Source organism: Triturus cristatus, chromosome 7 (genome assembly GCF_964204655.1).
Source record: "Triturus cristatus chromosome 7, aTriCri1.1, whole genome shotgun sequence".
NCBI lineage: Eukaryota > Metazoa > Chordata > Amphibia > Caudata > Salamandridae > Triturus > Triturus cristatus.
In genome coordinates, this window is record NC_140590.1 from 67,577,011 (window position 1) to 67,596,054 (window position 19,044).

At 45.4% G+C, this 19,044-nt stretch overlaps 1 protein-coding gene across 2 annotated transcripts in view; it reads right to left on the bottom strand.

Annotated features, from left to right (window-relative positions):
• Positions 1–19,044, bottom strand: part of LOC146808837 (uncharacterized) — a 105,670-nt gene that overhangs the window by 27,366 nt on the left and 59,260 nt on the right. For both annotated transcript variants that reach the window (XM_085615659.1, XM_085615658.1), the window contains exon 2: positions 5,359–5,482. In XM_085615659.1, the coding sequence (XP_085471785.1) occupies positions 5,359–5,371 (13 nt within the window). In that variant the 5' untranslated portion in view covers positions 5,372–5,482. The remainder of the gene's footprint in view (positions 1–5,358; positions 5,483–19,044) is intronic.

Below are 19,044 nucleotides of genomic sequence, written 5' to 3' on the forward strand. Positions count from 1 at the left end.
TAATTTGTAGAGGCATGGGCACCCACGATCACCGGTCTGCTATGCGTATTTTAAAATCTTATCCCAGTGTCTTATTTTCTTGTGGAGTGGCCACATTTTTAGGCCAAGCTTGGCAAATTAGGATTAGAGCCCAACGAGGTGTGACCCTATTATAGTTATTTATGTCCCATTATTTGTGATTAAAATAATTTACCATTTTGGAATGTTTTACAATTTTGGAATACTGTTAATCACATATGTAGCACTTGCACTTTACACATTGTCTACTGCGAGGGATTATGCCACTCTATGTATATAGTGTTTTAGATCTAAGTCTAAGTCTTGATACAAAATTGGTTTTATGTCCTTTTTAATCTCATATACTGTTTTTCATTTTATGTCAAGTTTTTTTTTGCATCCATCTGTACTGTATTGTAGATTTTATCAAATACTGTTTTATCATAAATTTGTTACTCGGCAATGTTGTCACAACTGTGGAGCCGACCTGTAGCACAAGTCGAGGGACCAAGTCTTGAGCACCCCAGTAAAACACCAAGAAGCATAATTCCTCCCAAGGTGGAAGAAACCTCCACTCATGTTCATGAAGAACTAAGCTTCATTTATGATTTTTTTCCTGGTTGTAGAAAACATGTAGGATATACTATTACAGACAATAAAGGGGAGACTCCTTGGGCTACAGCCAGTACACAAAGAACACACAGTATGCCTTCCAAGCCCGGCAGCACCATCGGTGGAGACAACTTTCAAACCACGCTGTTTTTTTCGCAGCACCATCACACCAAATACAGTAAAGAGTCCCCCTCAGACTGCCCTGAAAGAGCTTTACCATGAAGGAGCCATTTCTATTAAAGAATGTCTTACACATTACTTTGTAGATTTGCAGAGACTGATCCAGAAAGGAACCCCTGTATTCTGGACAATTTCTTCTTTGCTCTTGATTCTATGCTCAAGCAATGACCCGCGCCTCCCCTCAAACTAAAAGCTCCACCACCTTCTTATAAGAGGGTAAGCGCTGTACTACTTCTTGGGAATTAGGCTCTTTGCGGGCTTGCGTTGAAGATTCATGCAGAATGGTAGCGCCCTATTTTTCAAATGATCCTGCATACTCGGAGCTCTTAACACTAAGGATCATACGCTGCTGGAATGGGTGCATCTGCACGCTCAAGCACTTCTCACAAGTGCCAAGTACATACTCTTAGAGAGATTCAATTACTGCGACAGCAGCACCAGTCACTGTCTCACAGCATTCCTATTCAACCTCATGATGGACATCGGTCTGCAGGAATTCGATCTGCCCGAAGTATGGTTCACGGATTAGAACACCCAAGCTTGAATCACCCCCACATGCCAGCTTGAAGGCCACCACAGAGACAGTCACCTCTCTCCACTATATTCACCTTGGTAGATAGGGTCCCTCTCCATAAATACTTGCTAGGAACATAAATGCCCTAGTGGAAGCAGTATCTTTCCCAGAACACTGACATATCTAAATTCTACTCTGCTCAGACACTTCTATTTGGCCTATATTACTGTACTTTCAAGGTGGTATCATGATTACATCTTGCAAACGCACGAACATGCACCTCAATGCCCAAATGGCTTCACTGTGCTATGAAATAGCATAAAGAAATATTTATTTTTTATTTTTAAAGACTGCAAACATTTACCCATTGGCTATCTTGGAGCTACAGGTCTAAGCTACTATTGAAAACGTAAGTAAGGTCCTTATGAAAAGACACATCTTTAAAAGTGTTATGATTTCAGCAAACAGTTTTCCAGGTGAAGTTCAAGGGGCGACTATTTCACAGTCTAGCCGCCCAGTGTTACTTTACGGAAACTGTGGACATTCACAAGTGAAGCTTTCACAGATTGCAAACTCTGGTTTGGGATGTAAAAGGAGAATCTATTGAACAGTGGGCTGGGTCTGTTGTCATTTGATGCTTTTGTGAAAAGATAGTTTGGAACAGATTGTTTGAAAAACTTGGAGCCAATGAAGTTTGGCCGACTCTGGGTGGGATTGGAAATCAGTCTGTCGGATGCATTCTGCATCAATTAAAGTTTTAACAGCCTGGTCGGAAAAACAAGATAAATGTAATTGCAATAGCCAAGTCTTGCAGAAATAAAGGTGTTTATTATCTGTGTATTTTGGTGGTGATGAAAAAGATAGATAATCTGTACAAGGATCCATAATTAGCATAAAGAGATCTTAGTCATATCTTTACTATGTCCCTCAATAGTTAGGCCAGAGGCATGCTTTATCCCAGGTTTTTTACATTTGCTACTGGTGTGGGCTGCTGGCCCAAAGATGCGGGCCAGAATGCATACTTCCACGTCATTGTACGGCAGAAAACCATAAGACTTTGTCTTTACTCCATTTAGTTTTAAACTATTTTGAACAATCCACCTTTGAACATAGGTCACACAATTTTGTAAATTGGCAGCCTTGATAACTGGGTCACCATTTATAACAAAACAAAAGTTTAGTATTGCCCACATACATTGAAAATGTTGAGCCAAGGTTTTCCATGAATTACGCCAAAGGAGTCATATACAGATTGAGTAAAAGAGGAGACAATACCCAACCTTGGGGAACACCAATCACAGGTAATGCCTCTGAAAGATAAAGACTCTAGCTCAACATGTACTGCCCGATCGGTCACCAATATTTGAAACTCGTTCAAGGCTGTGTCATCGATACAGCTTTCCACCATGGGTTGAAGTAGCAGCCGGTGGTCTACGGTATCGAATGTAGCAGACAAATCTAACAATATCAGGGCCGCTAGTACATCATGATCAGAGTAGAGCCAAAGGTCATCCAACACCGCTAGAACTACACTTTCTGTGCTACATCCGGCATGGAAATCTACTTTAGTTGAGTGAAGGAGATAACTGATTAAATACTTCTCGCTCCCACATCTTTGCCAAGGAGGGGAGCTAGGGCACTGGTCTAAAATGATCCAAAGACTCAGGGTCAAGAGTTGGTCAACAGTGGACGATCCTAGCTTTCCTCAGATCCACTGGATCTTAGCCCGAGTGGAGAGAAGACTTTACAAGTGTTTCCATTGCCACTTGAGAATCAATTCTAAGTACGAAAGACACTAAGAACCCTGGGGTCTAGAATTAGCTGAAGAAAGAAGAAAAAGGTGGTGTGTGAAAAAGAACACAAGCCCAATTCACCTAGTGAGAGGGCACTCCCTTTTGTTCTTTTTCACCCACCACCTTTTTCTTCTTTCTTCAGCTAATTCTAGACCCCAGGGTTCTTAGTGTCTTTCATACTGTATTTGGGGATATAATCCTGTGCGGTCTCTAAAATTGTTCCCTATGACCCTCCGGCATTGAACCGTTTTGCAATAGATTTCAATTCTAAGTACTTCAGCTAGTAGCAGGTCACCCTTTTATTTAGAAGACCTGCTATTTTTTTTTAATTAAGGTTAAACATTCCTTATAATTTAAAGCTTTGAATTGACTGAATGTTACAGTATTCTCAAAGCCATCATTTCTACTATCAATAGGTTAGGCGTTTGATTAGCTGTTAAGTTTAGACTCAATGAGTTGCCCAAATTGGTTGCATCTGATCACAGAGGGAACTTCCCGCAAGTCATTATTAATCTCTAAAACTGCTTTCGTAGAATTTGGTGCTTTTAAATATAGATTTCCATAATAGTTAGCCCTTGCAGCTTTGATCGCCTTTTTGTATTCTCTACTGAATGAAAGCCAGAGACATTTTGTGTTATCCTATCAATCACGCTGCCATTCTTGCTTGAGCTTGCCTCGGAGAACCAATTCTTGGTTTTGTGGTATCCTTGCTTACATGTGTTCGTACACGGACACAGTCTGTCTGTAAGAAGAGCATTAATGGTAAAATGAAATACCCAGGTTCCCAAAACCCATCACTATCAGTCAACACCTCCTCAAAGACGAAGGATAGATGTTCGTAATTTAGAAACCTCTAATGTTTCCAAAACATAGGAAAACTTAACTCAGTTGTCTTCGGGGTGTGAGAGGCTAAAACCCAGGTAAAGGTATAATAGCACAATTAGCCCACAGTACTTCAAAAAGGAGGATGAATAGTGCAAGCCACACTGTCACGATAGACAACATGTAACATCTGTTTGGCTCTAGGAGTAGATTGGATCTTAAAATCAAACATCAATGGTAAATTGTTAAACCTCCGTCGCTCACTATCAGGAGATGCATCCAAATGCATATTAAAATCAGCAAGTGGCATTTCTGGTATTAGGCAATGAGCTGGAACTTAAGTGACAACTCAATCATTCAAGTGATGCATTAAAATGACAATTGGACCGTCTACAGCAAAGTGAAATGTGGCACAAAACTTGATCTGGGTAAATAAACTTTTCTGTTAAAGTGTCCGAATTAGCCTGAACATGAACACGAAATATCTCACATTTTAGGGATTGTTTAATAATCACAGCTAAATCTAAATCTGGCTGATTTAAATCTTGGTCAGCAATCAAGTCTGCAATATGCAGAATGTTGCTAACCGCTGACAGGTCATTCGGCAGGACTCCCTTAAAGCTGGTTATAACTTTCAGAGTTAGATTCAAGACCACAATAATTATGACTGCAGGACTCCTTATCCAAGAGAGCCACTGTGTGGTTAGTAGAAATGTGTTAATATGCCCAGTTGAGTTAAGATTCTCTGCACAATTGTTTCCCCGGGAGATCTTCCCATTAGCCCAGCTTCATACCTCTGTCATGGTGAATTTTAGTGCTGGAATACCTGATCTGTTCTTTGTGGAGCAGTGTTTGTTGCTACTGGATGTGCCCTGGGCATGGATGGGTGCAGACAGGCTTGCCTTTGGCACGCCACTGATGCCAATGCAGAAGTGGCATATTTAAATAATAAATATCCACCCAGTGAGCAACCAGAGCATTACCTAATGTGACAACTAGAACAATACTGAAGATGGGGGATGATTCAATGGAGTAAGCAGGAAGTGACAAGTAGGAAATACATAATCCAGGAGAAGAATCGGGGATTAAAAACCTCAAGACTCTCTTACTTCTTCTGGATCAAACAACTGAATGTTAATTCGCTGAAATCAAAGCATGCAAATCAAAATGCAACAGCATTAATCAAACTCCACTTGAATAGGTCTATTCCAGCGATATGGATCTGCTGCTACCACACACCTGTACTTTTACTATATGTTGCACTTTGCCAGACACTCAGACATTGAAATGTGAACAAAAACTGCACCACAGATGATAAATAAATTGAGGGGTGGAGGGATACAAGAAGGTCAACACTTCAAGATCAGGTGGTGGAGAAAAAGAAATGCAGAAGCAAAATTTACAATAGCCAAGAAACCGCCAGCGCGATTTGCAACTTACCCAAAGACAGCATTTTCTCAAAATTATTTCTTGTCACATTCTTGCAGCAATGTTTAAAATACTCCTTCGAGGCTTCACATTCGTCTTCCGAGTAAGACCGCTACCTCCTCACGGGCAACAAATCCTGTAAAAAGGAAACAGGATTTTTTATAATTTTTTTATTTTATTCCATTTCAGCCCATCAATCAGACATGCTAAACCATTATTGGCATTATACTAGAGGAGTTGGTTTTGTTTGGTGAAGCCACATAGGGTTGCTGGGTTGAATCTAAATCTAAGGGGTGGCATATAAGTGTGAGTAGGAGATAGGGAATTGTGTGCACAAAGCAGGTCAGGGAGGGGGGTATACCCCACATGGTGAAATTTAAAGGTGATGAGCTAGGTTTAAACAGAGGATCACACCAAGCTACAATGCCTCAATTACATAAGTCTTTCTTTCAACAGCAACAAAAACCACATTCGGCTTCAAAGCTTGTACTTTAATCCCATCCTAGAACATCAATATTTGCAGTGGTGATTTTCTAAACAGGCGGAATGATACGTTTGTGTTTTCACAAAACTCTACAACAGGTTCCCTACTGACCTGTGGTAAATATCACAGGAGTAGAACGAGTTTTGATTAGTTTATTCGTGTCAAAGAGCTACACGGTAGACAGCACTTTTCAACCAGCTTTCCATTAACCTCCAACCACCCCACTGCATTGCAAACAATACAATCCTAATGGAATGCAACTAAGCAACTACAGAACTTACTGAAGAGATGAAATAGGAGAAGAGAACACTCATCTCCCAGCTCATCCCAACACTATACTAGAATACTACATATCCTCCTTTCTCAATATAATAAAGAAAACAAAAGAACCAAAACAAAAGTAACAAAAAAAACAAAGAAAAACATCATAAATTATAAGGAAAACAATAAAGCACAAACGGTACCTGTAGGAGCAAAACATCAGTTCACAAACGGTATCTGCTAGGGATAACTCTTGATCTGGAGCTTCTTCTAATAACAATGTTAGGAGAAATAACAGCACCACGATTTCCTAAACAATCAGAATTCTCTTGGTCACAGTTTTTGACTCTTACAATTCTACCCACATTCCACACTTTTCCACTTTCAACCTGAACAGCATTTTCCCTACCTTTATTTCAGAAATAGGTGCACCAAATGTGCTTTCTCCTTTCTTAACATGTACAGGAGACTTGATATGCACAAAATCTCCAACAGCCACAGGTACAGTCTTGACAGCTTTTTTTTTTTTATCAAACCAACATTTTGTTTAGAAATCAAAACATTTTCTCTAGCAATATCCATGAGAGATTCAACATTGGATATAGACTTAATCCATTTGTTCATCCAACTAGGGTTTGAAACTGGTATTAGCTCTTCTTCCCCTTAATAACTCACACGAAGAAATCTTGGTTGTGGAATGAGTTGTCCTGTAAATCCTTAACATGCAGTCTAAAGATATCACAACATCATAGTTTCAGGTCTTAGCCCATTTGATGCACTCTCCCAAAACACGGTTCATAGTTCTACAAGACCATTTGTCTGAGGGTGATAAAGAGAGCTTTTCAAGTGCTTTATATTACAAGACACCAAAAAAGATTGAAAATCAGCACTCATGAATTGTGTCCCATTGTCAGAAACCAAAATTTCAGGAAAACCCTCTCTCATACACACTTCCTTGAAAAAAGATACAAGATTTGCAGAAAAGGGATCTCTGACAAACTTGATTTCAGGCCATTTAGAGCCATAATCAATAAGAACAAAAATTAAACGACATCCACCAGGCAAAGAGTCGAAAGGACCCATGATATCCAGACCAACTTTGAGCCTTGGTCCTGAGGGACATTCAATTGGAATAAGAGGTGGAATGATAACCTGCAGACTCTTGTATGCAGACTTACATACAACACACGTCTCAACAACTTCACAAATCTCGCCATCCAGAGAAGGCCACCAAAAATATTCACAAATGCGTCGTCTGGTAAGAGACACACCTAAATTACCCTCATGAGCTTTGGAGATAATAACTCTTCTAATACTCTGCAGAGGAATACATTTATCAGAACGTAACAAAACAACATTCTCTAACGATATCTCTGCCTCGACTTAAGAAGAGAGAAAAGCACTCTCTCTCTCTGGGCCAACCACTCTTAACAAAATTACAGACTTGCTGCAAAATTTCATCATCCTCTAGAGCTTTCATCCAGCTTTCTTCAGAACAAGGATCAAACTCCTTTAAATCAAGAGCAACTACAAAACAGTCTTCAAAATCTTCTTCACAATATTCTTGGAAATCATAATCTTCTATATTTTTAAGTGGAAAACATGATAAGAAATCAGGTCTAAGATTCCTTCCACCAGAAATATGTATAATATCAAACTTACACTGCATTTGATGAGAAACCATCCTCACTATTCTATGAGTGCAACACTTATTGGTACCCTAACCTAAGATGTTGACCAATGGCTTATGGTCAGTTCTTAATAGAAAACACCTACCCCAAACATATGGGTGAATCTTTACCATAGCCCAAAGACCAGCTAAAAGCTCCTTTTCAATGAAAGAATATTGCAATTCCGCATCCCTAAGAACTCTCGAAGCAAAAGCAACAGCATTTTCATCATTGTGTAAATTGTGTGTCAACACAGCTCCTAATCCGACTTGACTGGCATCAACAGTTACGCACAAAGGATACGAAGGATCAAAAGGCTTAAGTGCTTTGCTCTTACTCAAACATTCCTTAACACTCCGAAAAGCAGACTCACATTCATCTGACCATTCAAATTTCACACCCTTACTGAGACGGATGCTTATGGGGCGTACCATAGCAGCAAAGTTTGCTATAAATTTAGAATAATCAAAAAGACCATGTAGGGATTTCACTCCTGATTTGTCAACAGGCGTAGAGGATTGAAGAATGGCATCCAAAAGACCTTTCCTAGGTCTAATGCCTTCCTCAGAAATAAGATGCCCTAAATATTCAATTTCTTTGCTCAAAAACGTAACTTTCTCAGATATAACCACAACCCCATGTTTGTGAAAAATGTCCAACACATTGCACAAAATGTCATGCGACTGAACATCTTTAGAATGAATTAGCACCTCATCCTGAAAAACTAACACAGATTAAATGCCACCCAATAAATTTTGCATAACTCGCTGAAAAAAAGAGGCAGCTGATGCTAAACCAAAGGGTATACTTTTATATTGAAACGTCCCTAAGGGTGAAACAAAAGCCATCAAAGGACGTGAATCGGGGTGTAACTCAATCTAATGGCAAGCGCTGGCCAGATCTAATTTGGAGATAAACTTTGAACCTCTAACACATGCAAACAGATCACAAATCTTGGGTAAAGGATGGGAATCCACCCAGATTTCCTTATTCAAAGACCTTAAGTCAACACAGACGCACAACTTTCCACACCTCTTTTGAGCTACAACCAAAGGTGAAAGCCATAAAGAGGACTCTGTAGGCTCGATAATACCTTGTGCACACAAAGACTTCAACTCTCTATCCAAATCATCTCTGACACTGAATGGGACTCCTCAATTTAGGTTTAATGGGAAAAGAACGATCCTTCACAATGATTTAGTGCTTGAATCCATGTCAAATCAAATAAATCTTTATTCTCGATCGTTTAGATCATCAAAGATAAAAATACATAACAGTTTTTTAAAATTTTGAGGTTTTCAATATTTTCAACAAATCCATGTAAGGAATGACTTTCGAAAATTTCATAGTATGAGCATTAAAAGAAAACATAAAAACAGATAATCCAATATCTTATAACATTATACAACCCCCCCCCCCTCTTTTAAAAAACGAGATCGAACATGCCACATGGCCATTAAGTACTTTGCCACAGCAAAAACAATCGGTGGTGACAAATCAGTTTTTAAGATTCTAAACGCAGGCAGATATTTCCTGAATCCCATATTTTTGAGAATGGGTAGAAGCCAGTACTTCCTCACTCTTTGATAGGCTTTGCAAAAAAGGACCACATGTAAGTCACTTTCCTGGGGATATGCACAGGCTGGGCACTGCTCTATTGATGGAGGCTGGGACCAAGAGCTAGTGAAGGCCCTGAGGGGTAGGGAACCGTATCTCCACTGTAGGTATAGCTTTCTTGCCAACGCAGGACCCATACCGTCTAAAACACTTTCCATTACGTAAGAGTCTTTCGATTGTATAAATGTATGAGTAAGTGAACCTACCCGTGTACTGCCTAAAGCGGTAGTCAGCTTGGACGGATAATAAAGTGGGTGATATATAGATTTGCCCGCCATTCTAGTAATACCCCCCACTTTCTGTGATAGTTTCAAATTTGCCTTAATGATATGTGACCCCCATGTCATTTTCTCATTCAGGGTTACCCCTAAATATTCGAATGTGGAAACCCTCTCCAATCGCACCATACCTAGCAAAGGGTTAGGACGTGTTGAGGGGGTAGGGTTCAAAATCATGAATTTTGTCTTGGAGGCGTTAATTTCGAGGCCCCTCTCAGTACAAAATTTCAGGAACCCATCCACTGTCCGTTGAATTCCCATGGGGGATTTAGACAGCAGCAGGGTGTCATCTGCAAACATTATGGCAGGCACCCTGCTGCCATTCAGTTTAGGAGCGTCAATGTCTTCTATCTGGGACAGATGGGCGATTACCCCGTTGACAAAGAGGCAAAACAGGGTGGGTGCAAGCACACATCCCTGCCTCACCCCCCTGTCAACGGGGAATCTTTCTGTTAAGCCCCCCATCCTGCCACACCTGACCCGCGCAAAGTTATCTTGATGTAATTTAATCAGGATGGCCAGGATATCTGACGGGGCTCCCAGGTCATCCAGGACACTCCAGAGTTTGGATCTTGGCACCAGGTCGAAGGCGGCACGCAAGTCCACGAACACCGTGTACAAGCTGCCCCCCTCGACAAGTGCCGTCCTCCAATAAATAAGATTAAGGCGGAAAATTTGGTCCATGGTGGATACCCCCTTTCTGAACCCGGCCTGGTAAGGACTCATGGTAGCGGTATCCTCTATCCAATTCTGTAGATGATCCAACATAAGCCTTCCAAAAAGTTTTTGTGACACATCTATCTGGCTGATGGGCCTGTAGTTGGATGGGAGCAGGGGCGAGCCTTTCTTAAAGATCGGAACCACCTCTGCACCCAGCCAAGTACAGGGCACCTCCATGCCCTTCAGGATCGCATTGAATAGTACCAGGAAATAAGGGGCCCATATGTCTGGCTCCTGTTTAAAAAGATCCCCCGGGAGACCATCCAGGCCAGGTGCCTTCCCAGTTGACAACGCTGATATGGCAACCCGGACCTCCTTTTCGGTGAATGGGTCCCCTTCCAGACAATTGTGTACAGATGGAATGATACCGCCTCCATGCCCTGGTTCCACTGTGTACAGAGACTGGTAATGCTCCTGTCACATCTTGGAGGAAATATTTGGCTCTATTGCCGAAACAAGTTCCCCAGAACCTGTGTTGACAATTCGCCAAAACTTCCGTGAGTCCATAGTGGATAGAGAGCTGGCGAGTTCTTCCCATTTATTCTGGTCCCACTCAATCTTAGCATTAGCAATCAACTTCTTGTAATCGCGTCTCCTGGCTTGGATCTCAGGCCTACTTTTGCGATTCTTAATGCTCGACAAAAGGTCCCTCCTTGCTCTGCGGCACACCGCATTGTACCATGTGCACTGATTCCTTGCACCCCCCCTCCTTGGTCCATTATTAAATAGATCTGCTGTCAGAGTCTTTACGACTTCTTCATGGTTCAGCCAAATTTTTTTTTTTTGTTTTTTTGTTTTTCCCCTGAACTAGGTTCATCGCTTAAAGTGGCCATGTTCTCCAATAAGGGAATAAAATTATTATAAAACCGGGGGAGCGTGACTGTACTTGCTACTATTTTTTCCCACCTAATTCTCCTCCTATTGCTTTCAAGGACTAGATCAGGGTTTGTCTTAGGCGATGCTACTTCCCCATGGTCCCGTCCAGGTAGGAGAAGGTCCAGTTCCAGGGCATTATGGTCACTGTCTTCTCTATCAGTAACCCTAAAATCAATGACATGTGACCACGAGGATAGTTGCACTAAAATATAGTCTAATCTTGATTCCCTACCTTTCCGATTGAATGTGGGTTTACTCGGGATATCAGATTTGACACGCCCGTTACAAGCCCTCACCCCATGTCGCAAAGTTAGGGCAGTAATCTGGAGCGCTAGTGGGCTCCAAGCTTTGGGCGGTATAGAATCTACCAATGGTACTCACCATCTTGCGTCTTCCTTTAAAAAGGCCCCATCTAAGAGACCTGCTAAGGGCTCAAAATGTGAGTTCAAATCCCCACCCACTACAAAAGGGAGCCCGTTAGGGAGTTCAGCGAGAAGATCCGACAGTTTGTCAATGGTGGGGGACTCCTGCGAGATGGTAACCGGCCTTGAGTATACATTTACCACCGCTAATCTACAGCAATGGGACCATTCCAGTAGAACCACAAGTATATCTTCTGATGCCACTGGAAAACGCGTGGCCTGACATCCCAGATGAACTGCGACCCAGGTTTCAAGGCCTCCCGATGGGCGCCCCCTTCCCCCCCATTTCGCAGGAATGGAGAATACTGCAAAACCCTGTCTCGCATGTTCCTCTCTCTCCCACGTTTCCTGGAACATGCATAGATCTTTGGAATCGGTATATTCAATCCATTCCTGGCAGTCGGACTTATTTCCCAAACCTGCCACATTCCATGACAATACTTTCAATGGCAGGGGCGTATCATTCAAAATAGTAGTGTGGGTTGAAACATTCCCTTTATCGCTGGCCTTGATCTCTGGGTATATTGGGGGGAGACGTGTTTCTTCCCCCACATTGTGACGTGGCTTGCCAGTGGAATTATTCAAAACCCCATAATATTCTAGGGCGCTGGGCGACTCTTTCTCTGAACTGATTCCGTCCGCAGCCTCCCGTACTGCTGAATTACACTTCCTGCTTATATATGTGGGCAGTCAATCTACCATGTCTAGCTGACTGTACCTATTCTGCGTTGGAAAGTAAAATTGCTGCAGGGATCTCCGGGGATGGTAGTCTTGCCCATTAGCGCCCCGGTTACCACCTCTCCTATGGTAAGTTTCCCAACCCTCGTCGACCATATTGGTGGTGTAATGGGCTGGCTCCTGTCTTCTGGAGTTGGGGAGTTCTCTCCATCCTCTTGGGAACCCCCCACCCAATCTCTCCGAATGTATGCCTTGTACGTTAGTTTCAGGGTACCCTTGGTATTGGCTTCTGGGGCGATGGAAAACTCCCCATCTTTTGGTATCTGCCCACCCGGCCGGTCTTTGTATCTGGGCCCCCCAAGTCTCATCCTCTCTATCATATGCTAGAGGAGGGTAAAAAAAGGAGAGGGGTAGGGATTGGATGGTAGTCCCCTCATCCTCTGAGATCCATCCGCATATATGCAGGACCGTCCTATGGTCTTTAAAGTTGACTATAACACAGTCACCATTGATGGATTTAATTGAACTACCCAACCAAGGGACCCTTCGTACCATAAGGACTGCGCTCAATATACCTTCCGGGAGCGGTCTATATGTACATAGCCAATTTATCACCTTATTCTTTAGGGAAACGGTGGATTCTTTAGTGGTAGCGTTCAATTCTGGTACCCCTACTAGAACAACAGTATATGGAGCTGCCTCTGGGGGAAGGTGTATTGGTCCAGGCTTTATCCTCGGACGTTAGTTCTCCAGTATTCGGTGCGATGAGAGGAGCAGGATCACTTTCCCCAACTTGCTTTGCACTAATTGGGGGGGGAAGATGGATGATTATACTGTTCTACATGATTTTTTGGAGCATTTGCCTTCAAGTATATATTATTACTTATGGACGGGGTAGGTTTTGCCTGCTGCGCTGTATGTGTGGCACTTTTAACCTGATTTGTAGCATGAGGGGGTCCCTTTTTTGTTGCTCTGTCGGAAACCTTGGATCCACCATTATTAATTACTTTGAAACTGTCAGCTAGTTGGACTGTCGACTTTTCTATGGCCACTAACCTAGCTTCCATTTTTATTAGCCTTTCTTCCAATGGGCTTAAAAGGTTTCTTAAGAGGGCACCTATATCCACAAGGGTAACATCCTCCTCAGTGGGCTCTAGTAAATTCAGTTCAGCGTGGGTGCTTGTCTGCCCCAGTGAATTGTAGCACATGGCCTCAGCTCTATCTACTTGCGTTTTTTCCCTAATGTTTAAACAAGAACTGTTTAATAGCGGGTGCGAGGTGGGTTTTGAGGTATTTAGCTTTCGCTCGCCCTTGTTCTTGGGCCCTCCTCTCTTTTTCGGGATTGCTCCTTCTCTAAACCCCTTTCGCTTGTTCGCTTTTGGGCCTAAGGGGTTAGCATTTTCGGGGTCTGGGGTGGGGTATCTGGTAGGTATGGAATGGGGTTGAGCAGGCGAAAGAGTTAGCATGCTGAGGTCAACAGAGTCACTAGGGTCCTTCATGCTTAACTGGGAGGTACAATTTGATATATCCAGAGTCCCGGAGGGATCATAAGTTCTGGGCTTACCTCAGGAGACTTTGCCTGAGCCAGGGGACCCATAGATGATCTCCTCACCCAGTCCAATTCCTGAGATATTCGCCTCTCAAGGAGCGTAATGTCCTCTATTAAAAGGGACCCAGCTTTCACAAAGTAATTATCCAATGTTCCCTTTGATGCAGCTGCAACAGCCGTTGCACTTTTACTCCTTGTTTCCCTTGTCGTCATCTCTACTGGCAAACACCAACAGTAGCCCTCGAAATCCAAATGAATTCCCTGGTTGAACCAAGGAGGGTGGCCCAAGCCCAACGTCTCCCGTCCTCTAACGGCCTCAAACGGCCCGCCCTTTGCCCGGGCTGCGCCCCGCACGCGTCCCGCTAGCGCGTAGATGTTCAGGGGATTATATAGTAAGAGGGGGAGGTGTTGAAGGAGGGGCCGGGAAGAGTGACCAGGTGCGCTGATTGATTCTGGCAGCTACGCACCCTGGACCTCGCAGTCCCAGCAAACAGGCAGCCTCCCGGTGTGAGCGTCCTCAGTAGTACGTCCCAGGGCTTCTCAATGCGGGAAGAGTTAGAGAAAGCAAATCGGCAAGGTCCACGCCTGCGAGCGGCTCCCGCGAAGCGGGGGCCGCGAGGCGTTTTGTAGGCGGAGGAGCTGAAGGAGGGGCCGGGAAGAGTGACCAGGTGCGCTGATTGATTCTGGCAGCTACGCACCCTGGACCTCGCAGTCCCAGCAAACAGGCAGCCTCCCGGTGTGAGCGTCCTCAGTAGTATGTCCCAGGGCTTCTCAATGCAGGAAGAGTTAGAGAAAGCAAATCGGCACGGTCCACGCCTGCGAGCGGCGCCCGCGAAGCGGGGGCCGCGAGGCGTTTTGTAGGTGGAGGAGCTGAAGGAGGGGCCGGGAAGAGTGACCAGGTGCGCTGATTGATTCTGGCAGCTACGCACCCTGGACCTCGCAGTCCCAGCAAACAGGCAGCCTCCCGGTGTGAGCGTCCTCAGTAGTATGTCCCAGGGCTTCTCAATGCAGGAAGAGTTAGAGAAAGCAAATCGGCAAGGTCCACGCCTGCGAGCGGCTCCCGCGAAGCGGGGGCCGCGAGGCGTTTTGTAGGCGGAGGAGCTGAAGGAGGGGCCGGGAAGAGTGACCAGGTGCGCTGATTGATTCTGGCAGCTACGCACCCTGGACCTCGCAGTCCCAGCAAACAGGCAGCCTCCCGGTGTGAGCGTCCTCAGTAGTATGTCCCAGGGCTTCTCAATGCAGGAAGAGTTAGAGAAAGCAAATCGGCAAGGTCCACGCCTGCGAGCGGCTCCCGCGAAGCGGGGGCCGCGAGGCATTTTGTAGGCGGAGGAGCTGAAGGAGGGGCCGGGAAGAGTGACCAGGTGCGCTGATTGATTCTGGCAGCTACGCACCCTGGACCTCGCAGTCCCAGCAAACAGGCAGCCTCCCGGTGTGAGCGTCCTCAGTAGTATGTCCCAGGGCTTCTCAATGCAGGAAGAGTTAGAGAAAGCAAATCGGCAAGGTCCACGCCTGCGAGCGGCTCCCGCGAAGCGGGGGCCGCGAGGCATTTTGTAGGCGGAGGAGCTGAAGGAGGGGCCGGGAAGAGTGACCAGGTGCGCTGATTGATTCTGGCAGCTACGCACCCTGGACCTCGCAGTCCCAGCAAACAGGCAGCCTCCCGGTGTGAGCGTCCTCAGTAGTATGTCCCAGGGCTTCTCAATGCAGGAAGAGTTAGAGAAAGCAAATCGGCAAGGTCCACGCCTGCGAGCGGCAATCCATGTATGTTTCCTAGACCATCACCAAAAATAGAAGGAAACCTTTCTTTCCACTTTGATTGAGAATCATCATCAGAAACTACTAACACTTGTTCCTTGGAACCTGGTCTAAGCACCAAGCCAAACAATCCTTGACGATACTAACCTAAGATGTTTAGACCTTTGAGGGCAACATAAACTTTCCCTTTTATCTTCCTTTCTTTGAAAACTAACACATCCTCCACATAACCAAGAAGTTCGATCCTCCTCCCTTCATAGGAAACAGGAGAACGATCGGGAGGCTCTAATGTTCTGTCACCCCATGTTTCTTTGAAAAGTTTGTGAGTGACCATAGTGATTCTGGCACCAGAATCAACAAGTAGATTTAGTGATTTACCTCCAACAACAATAGGATCAACACAACTAGATGGATCACCCTCTACAGTTTCAGAATCATCAGACAATACACAAATATCTGTGACAACTGAAACTATTTCTGAATCAGATTCCTGAACCACCATGCATGCCAAAGTTTTCTTTTGATTTTTTTTTTTTTTTTTTTTTTTTTTTTAAAGACACTCCTAGGCAAAATGTCCCATTTTTTAGGTCTCGGCTGCGAAAGGCTGCGCTTGCGCAGTCTCGCTCCGAGATTTAATGAGTTGGAGTGACTTTGAGAAGAGGGGCTTGCACCCGCCCCTCTTCTATCCTGTTCTCCATTGGCTGGCCTCTTAAATGCTGGCCAGCCACTGGAGAAGAGGTCCAGTCACTCCGTTGAAGCCCCGTCTTTTTCGGATCGGGGGGCGTGTTTTTTCGTTGCTTTTCGCAGGGCGTGTTTTTCTCTCCTCCAGCCAATGGCAAGAGGAGAGAAAAAGAAACACGCCCCCGAATCCGAAACCGAGGCTGCGTTTCTCCGAGGCAGTTCTTCTCTGCCTCGGAGAAAGGCGGTGGTGTCCCGGCGTTGCTCCCTCACCTTAAATTGATTGACGGGAGAGTTGTGTTAGATCTAAATCTTCAAACAGGTAAGCTGGTTTCTATAACTATGGTTTTATGCATTAACACTGTTTGAGCCCTCTCAAGAACTAGGCCTTCCACATTTTGCAGTAGAGTTGTATGGTTTAACTGGAAAAAAAAAACACATCACAAGAATTCGCTTGGCATCGTCCGGTCAAGGGCGTCACTGCAGCCAGTTTAATGTGCACAGAAGCTCCTGCCTCAGACATTTCCAAAAGAGTAATGGCATACTGAGCAGCTCTGGTGTCGTTTGCCAAAATTAATGCTCTAAAGGCCGCCCCCGGGGCGCTCATGCCAGTGTTGTGCTCGCAGGGTTCGCATGCGCTCTGTGTTCCAGGGGACCGCCATACCGCTGGCGGTGGATTGAAGCTTGACACGTCCCAGCTCTTAACATTTTAACAATAGGTGGATACTTGAGGTCAGAATAACTGCTTCTTTCTCCTGTCGCTCTACGACTTCCTTTAGCCCCCCGGCTGCAGTATCAGGGCGGCCTGGCAAGTAAGGACACGGCCCTGCAGCCTGCCAGCCACCGACGAGCTGGCTACCCCTGCCCGACGTGCGATCAGACGCGGCGTTTCCGTCCCAGGCAGCTGCCAAACACGGAAGAGGAGCTGTAAAACCGGCACATCGCCTCCAAAGCCGAGCCCTGGGCACCGGCGGCCCCCCGCGCTCAGCAGCGATGTGTCCACCTCCATCCAGCCCAGTCCCAAGCCGGGGTCTCATTCAAACGCGACTGACGCCCTGAGGCACCTGCAGTGATGCATTAATCAGTTTGCCTTTGTTGAGCACCACTATACAACTCTCTCCCAAAACAACGCGACACAACTGCACGGCCCTCCCCCATCCTCGCTCCCTCCTGCACTACTAAGAGCACTGCAAATAGCCGGCACCTCTCGCATCGCAGCGCCACACGATCCCAACCCCCAAAATAAACGTCACGCCGCTGCACCGGGACATTCCTGCCGGACCGTCATCACTGGGGAAGATGAGCAAGGGGGTGGTGTGTGAGGGAGCCAAACAGGGGAGGGCACTGCAGTCTGGAGTTAAAAGGCAAAAAATGAAAGGGTTCGGAGCTTTAAAGCAGATTTAAGCATAAGCTGGAGTTCTGCACAACTGATGACTATTAACAAAAAAAACGCCTCCCAAGCATTTCGTGTTGCAACCTGCACGCTTGTAAATCAAGTCCTTTGTGAGACTCGCTGGAACAGAGCGCCCCGGGGCTCTGCAGAATACCAGCCGCAGAGGTAGGGGCGGCTGCTGCTGCTTCTCTGGAGGTGGGGTGGTAATGAGACAGGGCATTTACAGGGGGGCCCCTCTTCTTCCAAAAGCCCATGCCGCCACCAAGCCGCACTCGGGGGGAATTCCCCCCCACCGCCCCCCAGCAGAGACCATCCCCAGCCCCCCAGACGGCTTCGGCAGAGACCACCCAAGACCCACCTGAAGGCAGCCAGAGAGCCTTCCCACCCGAGGCTGGAGGAGATATTCCAATAAAAACTTTTGCGCTGGCATTGTTTTTCACTTATGTTGACCCATCGTCCTAAAAACTCTTCGAATGATTCCCAGGCAAACGCGTGTATATACATACTTTACTGCCCCGTTTCTGATTACTATGGGGTAATCAGGCTGTGTCCGGTGGGCTGTGCTAAGAGATCAACTCTCAGCCCCTCCCTTCTCCTGGACTCTTCCTTCCCCCCCCCCCCCCCCCCCCCCCGCACCCTACGCTCCTGCCTGGGTTAAGTGAGACCCTCGGGGTCCCGGCGTCAATTTATTTTGGAGGATGCCCAGGTGAGTCAGCAACTAAATTCCTGATCTTTATCAGCAACAATTTAGTTTGTGTTTAGAGCTCCGTAACGGAGCCAATAATAATTATTTAAATAATGCTGTATTAGAAATCGTAGCTGTCTTTCATTGAAGTGTGTGTGTGTGGGTGGCTGTGTGTGGGTGGCTGTGTGTGTGTGGCTGGCTCTGTGTGTGTGTGTGTGTGTGTGTGTGTGGCTGGCTCTGTGTGTGTGTGGGAGGCTCTGTGTGTGGGAGGCTCTGTGTGTGTGTGTGGGAGGCTCTGTGTGTGTGTCTGGCTCTGTGTGTCTGTGGCTCTGTGGGTGGCTTTTTTTGTAGGTGGCTATATGCGTGGTGGCTCTGTCTGTGTGTGGGTAACTGTGTGTGTAGGTGGCTCTGTGGGTGGCTCTATTTGTGTGTGGGTTGCTCTATGTGAGTGACTCTGTGTGGGTGGCTCTGTGTGTGTGTGGGTGGCTTTGTGTGTGTGGCTCTGTGTGTGGGTGCAAATGCAATAGGTCTCGCATTTGAGAGGGATTAAGCGGTTGACATTGTAAATGACAATGCCGTTTCTTTAAATGTTTGAAAAACAAAAACAAAAATAATGTCATGAGCAATGCCAATAG